This window comes from Bison bison, unplaced genomic scaffold (genome assembly GCF_000754665.1).
Source record: "Bison bison bison isolate TAMUID 2011002044 unplaced genomic scaffold, Bison_UMD1.0 scf7180017863888, whole genome shotgun sequence".
Taxonomy (NCBI): Eukaryota; Metazoa; Chordata; class Mammalia; order Artiodactyla; family Bovidae; genus Bison; species Bison bison.
The window spans coordinates 1,077,962-1,086,760 of record NW_011494460.1 but is presented as its reverse complement, the minus strand read 5'-3'; the positions used below and the strand labels follow the sequence as shown (position 1 = coordinate 1,086,760).

Here is an 8,799-nt window from a genome sequence, read left to right as displayed (position 1 = left end):
CATTCCTTCCAAAGAAGTCCCAGGGCTGATCTCCTTCAGAATGGACTGGTTGGATCTCCTTGCAGTCCAAGGGACTCTCAAGAGTCTTCTCCAACACCACAGTTCAAAAGCATCAATTCTTTGGTGCTCAGCCTTCTTCACAGTCCAACTCTCACATCCATACATGACCACTGGAAAAACCATAGCCTTCACTAGATGGACCTTTGTTGGCAAAGTAATGTCTCCGCTTTTGAATATGCTATCTAGGTTGGTCATAACTTTCCTTCCAAGGAGTAAGCGTCTTTTAATTTCTTGGCTGCAATCACCATCTGCAGTGATTTTGGAGCCCCAAACAATAAAGTCTGACACTGTTTCCACTGTTTCCTCATCTATTTCCCATGAAATGATGGGACCAGATGCCATGATCTTCGTTTTCTGAATGTTGAGCTTTAAGCCAACTTTTTCACTTTCCTCTTTCGCTTCCATCAAGAGGCTTTTGAGTTCCTCTTCACTTTCTGCCATAAGGGTGGTGTCATCTGCATATCTGAGGTTATTGATATTTCTCCCAGCAATCTTGATTCCAGCCTGTGCTTCTTCCAGCCCAGTGTTTCTCATGATGTATTCTGCATAGAAGTTAAATAAGCAGGGTAACAATATATAGCCTTGACGAACTCCTTTTCCTATTTGGAACCAGTCTGTTGTTCCATGTCGAGTTCTAACTGTTGCTTCCTGACCTGCATATAGGCTTCTCAAGAGGCAGGTCCTGTGGTCTGGTATTCCCATCTCTTGAAGAATTTTCCACAGTTTATTGTCACTCTCTATAGCTACACAACAAAACTCAGTGAACTAAAGCAAGAATAAATGTTTACTTTCCTCTCACAGTTTCTGTGGGTCAGGAATTTGGGGGTGCCGTGGTTTAGCAGTTCTGGCTCTATGAATTTGCATAGGGTCTATAGGGTGGACTTATAAAATTCTCATAAAATATTATTGATATTTCTCACAAAACAGAAAGCTTTTTGGAGGAAAAGAAAGACTTTTGTTTCCTATGGCATCAATATATGATGCACAATATTACAAACAGGAGATACTAAACCTAATCAAGTTGCCTAATGACCATCAGTATAGGACTCAACTTTTTCTACTGAAACTGATATAACTACACAGGGTTTTAACTCTTCCTGTTAGAAAGCTAAAGTCCCAAACCAAAGAAATCGCAAGATATAAGATTACCATCTGGAATTTTTTCAGTTCTGAAAACTCTTGAGTTTTTCCATTAATAACATTGTTGGATCCATAAAACAGAGTTTATGGATTCCCTCTGAAGGGAAGGAAAGGGATATTAAGATGAGTTTTTGACATGTGGTACACGGTACATAGCACTCTGTGTCAGCTTAAACCAATCGTTCCAATCGTTTTTCATTTCTAGCACTGATAGAGAAATAATCATGGAATCTTGGCACACATTTCATTTCATTGTAAAAGTTGTTTCAAAAGACATTTTGTCTTAAAAATAAAACCACCACGGTAACAACAACCCTATATGCAAGGCAGCAAAAGAGACACAGATGCAAAGAACAGATGAAAGAGCTGTGGATTCGATCCCTGGGCTGGGAGATCCCCTGGAGAAGGGCGTGGCAACTTCTTACAAGTTTAAAAATATGTAATACTTCATATATATATATATATAAAGCGGGAGAAGGTGAGGGGGGGATGATTTGAGAGAATAGCATTGAAATGTGAATATTACCATATGGAACATAGACGATCAGTGCAAGTTCGATTCATGAATCAGGGCCACTCAAAACTGGTGCTGTGGGACAACCCAGAGGGATAGGATGGGGAGGGAGGTGGGAGGGAGGTTCAGGATGAGGGGACACATGTGCACCTGTGGCTGATCCATGTCGATATATGGCAAAAACCTTCAGTCAGGTAATTATCCTCCAATTAAAATAAATTAATTAATTAAAAAAATAAAACTACATAGTTGGGAAATCTAACACTTGTGTCATTGTTACTTTTCTCTCTGCAATGATTCTGAAGATCACAAAAGCACTTCTTCCATCAATGATAAGGAGAAACCATGGCCACATTGTCACAGTGGCTTCAGTGTGCGGCCACGGAGTGATTCCTTATCTTATTCCATATTGGTAAGTATTACTTTCTAGCAGTGTTACATATTTTTACACTTGTAAGTATTTGCACGCATCCATGCTAAGTCGCGTCAGTCCTGTCCAACTCTTTGAGACCCCATGGCCTGTAGCCCAACAGGCTCCTCGATCTATGATATTCCCAAGGCAAGAATATTGAAGTGCATTGCCATGCCCTTCTCCAGGGGATCCTCCCAACCCAAGGAATGAACCCATAGCTCTTTCATCTCCTGCATTGAAAAGCATGTTCTTTACCACTAGTGAAACCTGAGGAGCCCCTTTAAGGGTTTATTAGACCTCAGATTCCAATTTTCCTAACAGGTAATTTATTTCATTTTGTAATTCTTTTCTGAGAGCTATAATTATGTTTTCTTCATCTTTGTTTTTTTTTATATATATTATTTTTTTTCTTCTTTTTCTTTTTTTTTAATTTAATTTTATTTTTAAACTTTACATAATTGTATTAGTTTTGCCAAATATCAAAATGAATCAAATGTCTTGCAAAAAATAAAAACTAAAGAAATCTCATACAGTTAATTTGGATTTATAGAATATATATAGTAATTTGGAATAAACTCCTAAAAATGACTTCTCCTAAAATAATGAAACTCATCATCACTTAAAATATTTTTAAATTTCTGAAAACTCCTCTGCACAGCAATGAAAGAAAAGAGTAGTGCCAAGGATGTTTCCATTGTATCCTGGAATGAGTAGATGTTCATAAAAGAAATGAGGAATTCACAGGCTAAGAAGCAAAACATGCAGATAAGTCCAAATGAACATAAGTCTGTGCAATGGTCCTTGTGCCCAAGAAAAGCTAAACAGAGTGGCCACTGGAACAAACCATTTTCCAGTGTGCTTGTGTCATGAGAGACTGTGTGTGTGTGTGTGTGTGTGTGTGTGTGTGTGTATAAGAGAGAGAGAGAGGCAGAGAAAGAGAGAGAAAGTTTGAGAGAAAGCCTCTACCATATTAAAAAATGCAGATAGCATACTCCATGGTCTACCAAGGACACGGGCTTCCCTGGTGGTTCAGTGGTAAAGATCTACCTGCCAATGTAGGAGATGAGGGTTTGATCCTGGGTTGGGAAGATCCCCTGGAGAAGAAAATGGCAACCCACTCCAGTAGTCTAGTCTGGAAAATCCCATGGACAGAGGAGCCTGGCAGACTACAGTCCATGGTGTCACAAAAGAGTTGGACACAACTTAGCAACTAAACAACAACAAAACAACAGACAACTAGGATATAAAAAGAAGAAGGTAAGAAGGCCCTCAGTTCAGTTCAGTCGCTCATTCGTGTCTGACTCTTTGCAACCCCATGAACTGCAGCACGCCAGGCCTCCCTGTCCATCACCAGCTCCCGAAGTTTACTCAAACTCATGTCCATCGAGTCGGTGATGCCATCCAGCCATCTCATCCTCTGTTGTTCCCTTCTCCTCCTGCCCCCAATCCCTCCCAGCATCAGAGTCTTTTCCAATGAGTCAACTCTTCGCATGAGGTGGCCAAAGTACTGGAGTTTCAGCTTCAACATCAGTCCTTCCAATGAACACCCAGAATTGATCTCCTTTAGGATGGACTGGTTGGATCTCCTTGCAGTCCAAGGGACTCTCAAGAGTCTTCTCCAACACCACAGTTCAAAAGCATCAATTCTTTGGCACTCAGCTCTCTTCACAGTCCAACTCTCACATCCATACATGACCACTGGAAAAACCATAGCCTTCACTAGACGGACCTTTGTTGGCAAAGTAATGTCTCTGCTTTTGAATATGCTATCTAGGTTGGTCATAACTTTCCTTCCAAGGAGTAAGCGTCTTTTAATTTCTTGGCTGCAATCACCATCTGCAGTGATTTTGGAGCCCCAAAAAATAAAGTCTGACACTGTTTCCACTGTTTCCCCATCTATCAGCCATGAAATGATGGGACCAGATGCCATGATCTTCGTTTTCTGAATGTTGAGCTTTAAGCCAACTTTTTCACTCTCCTCTTTCACTTTCATCAGGATTCACTATTTGCAAAAAATCTTTTCTTTGTACCTCCTTCAATGGCCTCTCATTTTCTTATTCCAGCCTTATATCAACCTCATAGAAAAATTTAACTTGTTAACATGTTTATCAGTGGCTGGGTAGATAGTTGGTTTATTGTTTACCTGCACATCCATGTTCAAGTTTGAATTTAGTCATGAATCAAATTACTTCTGACAGTGAAAGTAGTCACAGATGTAGTTAAGTTTCACTGTAGGTTAAGGTGTCCATGCACATACAAATGTTTATTTCAAACTGCCTCTACCATTGTAAAACACAAATCAGAATTTCACAGATTAAACATGCAATATTGTTTTAATGTTTAGAAATGTGGAAACCCAATGTACTAATAGTTTCCCTTTTTTCTTTTCCTTTAAGAAAGAGTCAACCTTTAACTTTATTGTTCTTATTGTCATCTGGGTCAAAAATACAATTAACATTACATAGCTCCTTATAGGTAATAAAGTTATTATGCATATTACTTTTAAGTAATAGAGTTATTATGCAATTTAATCCTCAAGACAGTCATGTATTTTATTACCAGCATTTTAAAGATGGGAAACTCAAAGGAAAAAGACAAGGTGATATGTTGAAGGTCGCTCACACTAACACACCAAAAGTCTTTTTACTCCAGATGTTCACAATGAAATTAAGAAGCCAAAGTGAACTCTACATTTCAAGAGAGAAACCATTGAGAAAGTAGAGATGCATAGAGTCCCACAGAAGCTTGTTAATACAGATATTAGTTATGTAATTTTTCTAAACATGTTCTTCTTGATTCATATATTTCAAAATAAAAATAGTAGTAAAAACTGATTAGAAAAAAGTTTAAAAATTGCATGGAAAACTACATGTAGAGTGGAAAAGTGAGCAGTAATGAAGTTAAAGTTTTATTAGAATTGGTTTGGAGAAGGCAATGGCACCCCTCCAGTACTCCTGCCTGGAAAATCCCATGGATGGAGGAGCCCGGTAGGCTGCAGTCCATGGGGTCGAAAAGAGTCGGACACGACTGAGCGACTTCACTTTCACTTTTCACTTTCATGCATTGGAGAGTGAAATGGCAACCCACTCCAGTGTTCTTGCCTGGAGAATCCCAGGGACGGGGCAGCCTGGTGGGCTGCCGTCTATGGGGTCGCACAGAGTCGGACACGACTGAAGCGACTTAGCAGCAGCAGAATTTGTTCTGTTGTTATCACTGCTACAGTCACAATTCAGTGAAACCAGATGTGAAAATAGATGACCAAGTGGAAGATTTTATTAGTTCTCAAGCAAAATCAACATTTTCTTCTCACAGAGAGTTGAAGAATGTGTTTCACTTTTCCTTAGCTAACAAGGACGGATAATTCTCTTACAGTTCCAGCAAATTTGCTGCTGTTGGTTTCCACCGAGCCCTGACATCAGAACTTGAAGCCTTGGGAAAAACTGGTATCAAAACTTCATGTCTCTGCCCAGTTTTTGTGAATACTGGGTTCACCAAAAACCCAAGTACAAGGTGAGGCCAAGATCAAGTTAGAATAGAAATATAGCATGAGAAATTAGTATGAAAATTACATGAGAAATTAGTAAGAAAATTACATGAGTGATTACTATGAAAACTACATGAGAAATTCATATAAAATTACATGAGAAATTCCTATGAAAATTACATGAGAAATTCCTATGACAATTGCATGAGTAATTCCTATGAAAATTACATGGGAAATTCCTATAAAAATTACATGAGAAATTTGTAGGTGGGTCAACTGAGAAAATATGGGAAAAAAACGGAAAAGGAAAAGCATTTTTTTCTTTGTCATTTTTTTCTTATTAATGTTACTGTACTGCTTTTATGTTTTCACTTTGAAATTAGATGAACGAAGGGGAAAATGCTTTAGGGACTAGCAGGAGAGATTAGCTGCCAATGAATCCAGGCAATGGGTGTGTTTTTTTTTTCAACATTCAACATTATCACTTTTTATTTTTTTTAATTGGAGGATAATTGCTTTACAATGTTGTGCTGGTTTCTGCCATACAACAACCCAAATCAGTCAGCTCAAATATATATATATATAGGCTTCCCCGGTGGCTCAGCAGTAAAGAATACACCTGCAATACAGGAGATGCCGGAGACGTGGGTTCAGTCCCTGAGTTGGGAAGGTCGCCTGGAGGAGGAATTGGCATCCTACTCCAGTATTCTTGCCTGGAAAATCTCACGGGCAATGAGCCATGGGGTCGCAAAGAGTCAGACACCACTGAAGTACCTGAGTGCCCATGATATGTATACACACCCCCTCCCTCGTGAGCCTCTCTCCCTGCCATCGCACCCACGCTCCCCGTCCCCCGCCCTAGGTCATCACAAAATGCTGGGCAGGGCTCCCTGTGTTATATTGTAACTTCCCACTAGTTATCTGTTTTACACATGACAGAGTATATATTTTGATGCTACTTTCTCAGTTCATCCTACCCTTTCCTTCCTGCACTGTGTCCACATGTCCAGCAATGGGTGTTTATTCGTGTCCAGGTGAAAGATTCAACACACACGCAGGTGCTAAGAGGGAGTGAGAATGGGGGTGGGCAGGATGGAGAGGTGTCTTCTCTTGGAACCACACCCCTAAAATGAATGATACCTAACATCCCCTTCTCCCCTTCATGGTTCATCTTCCTCAAATAGAGTATGGAAAGGCACAGGAATCTGCCTCATTTCCACCATCTTCCTCCCAGTACCCACCATAGTGCTGGCAAAAATCCTCCAACATTTTCCAGACTTGCCTGATCCTAAGAATCATCACCTGTGCTTACATAAAAAGTAAATGTTCTTAGCCTCTCCCTTAGAAATTCCGACTCAGTAAACTGGAACGAGTTCTAAGAATAAGGCATTTTGTTTTGTTTTGCTTCGTTGACAACCATATCAGGTAACTCTGGAGACAGGCTTGGAAAACACTGACATAGTAAATATAACCACATGCATTTGGTCACGGTTACCACCCTGTCTTCTGTTAAAATGCAAACATTTCTAGAACAGCAATACACTGAGTCTCTAATCCCTTGAAAGTGATAGTGTTATTTGCTCAGTCATGTCTGACTCTTTGTGACCCCATGGACTGTAGCCCACCACGCTCTTCTGTCCATGGACTTCTCCAGGCAAGAATGCTGGAGTGGGTAGCCATTTCCTTCTCCAGGGGATCGTGACCCAGGGATCGAACCCACATCTTCTGCATTGCAGGCAGATTCTTCACTGTCTGAGCCATAAGGAAAACCCTCAAAATGATCAAGGTGAATTTCTGTAAATATATACTTTGTCTTTGATAAGGGAGGATCTCAGATCATAAGAGAGGAGAAATTGGCCCTGAAATAAGAGGGAAAAAAAGCAGAAAGGTGAAGGATAAGGACCCTAAAATTAATACACCTGCCTCACAAATTTGCCTCAATTCCAGTATACATTCTGCTACAAGTTAACAAAATATACTAAGCTTGCTAGTGTGAAGTAAGTTTATTATTGGAAGGGAATTAGTCCTAAATATAGTCATTCAAAAAAGTTAACAGGGCTTCCCAGGTGGCTTAGATGGTGAAGAACCCACCTGCCAATGCAGGAAACACAGGTTCAATCCCTGAGTCAGGAAGATCCCCTGGAGGAGAAAATGGCAACCCACTCCAGTATTCTTGCCTGGAGAATCCCATGGACAGAGGAGCCTGCTGGGCTACAGTCCATAGGGTCACAAAGAGTCGAACACAACTGAGGTGCCTTAGTGTGCACACTCACAACGGAGTTAAGAAATTCCCTTTTAAGCTCAGCCTCATTAGAGTCGGACACGACTGAGCATGCACACGCCACATGCCAGATTTGAAGCTACTGACTCTGAAACCCTAAACCTGCTGTGTCATCTCTGGAGCTGTAGCCAGTCCCTGGCAGTTGAATCATTAACTGAGTTAGAACACAGGCACTTAACAAGTACGCAGCACTGTATATTAGTAAATACCATGATACAACTGGGACTCTGGGCTCATTGGGCCCAATAAAAACCCTCTTGGTAAGCATTCAGGCTTAGTGTGTACCCAGAGGACAGGGTCTTCTGGTGGAGAAGGCAAAATAAATGAGAAGAGTGAGGCTAATGCAACCTCGGGGACTTTCCTGGTGGTTGAGCAGTTATGACTCCAGGCTTCCAATGCAGGGAGCATGGGTTCAATCCTTGCTTGGGGAATTAAGACCCTGAATGCTGCATGGTAAAGCCAACAAACAAACAAAAATAATGTGACCTCAGGTGTGTGGGTTCCTAGGGTGACCCTAAGGGCTGACCCAGGCAAGGCTGAAAATCTGGGACTGGTCCCACCCAGACTCCCTGATTCTGAATTTCCTTGGCAAAGGCTGACATGTCCATATACTAATGTCAGGCTTGGCTTAGAGATGGAGTTGATAGAATCAGGTAGGAGAAATCAGGGAGGAAAGAGGCAGCACCCCATAATTTAGAAAAAATATAGATTTGTATTATTCTTGGCTGGCTTGCCACTCAATGCCATGAAAACCTTGATCACACCATCATCTGCAATAAATCACATGAGATCTCAAGGAAGGAAGTTATAACTGTCAGTTCAGTTCAGTTCAGTCACTCAGTCGTGTCCGACTCTTTGCGACCCCATGAATCGCAGCACGCCAGGCCTCTCTGTCCATCACCAACTCC

At 40.9% G+C, this 8,799-nt stretch overlaps 1 protein-coding gene across 1 annotated transcript in view; it reads left to right on the top strand.

The window, feature by feature from the left end:
• The window catches only part of HSD17B13 (hydroxysteroid (17-beta) dehydrogenase 13), a 20,106-nt gene that overhangs the window by 6,858 nt on the left and 4,449 nt on the right, over nt 1-8,799 (top strand). Inside the window, exons 4-5 of the mRNA XM_010833782.1 lie at nt 2,020-2,126; nt 5,499-5,636. Coding sequence (XP_010832084.1) covers nt 2,020-2,126; nt 5,499-5,636 — 245 coding nt within the window. The remainder of the gene's footprint in view (nt 1-2,019; nt 2,127-5,498; nt 5,637-8,799) is intronic.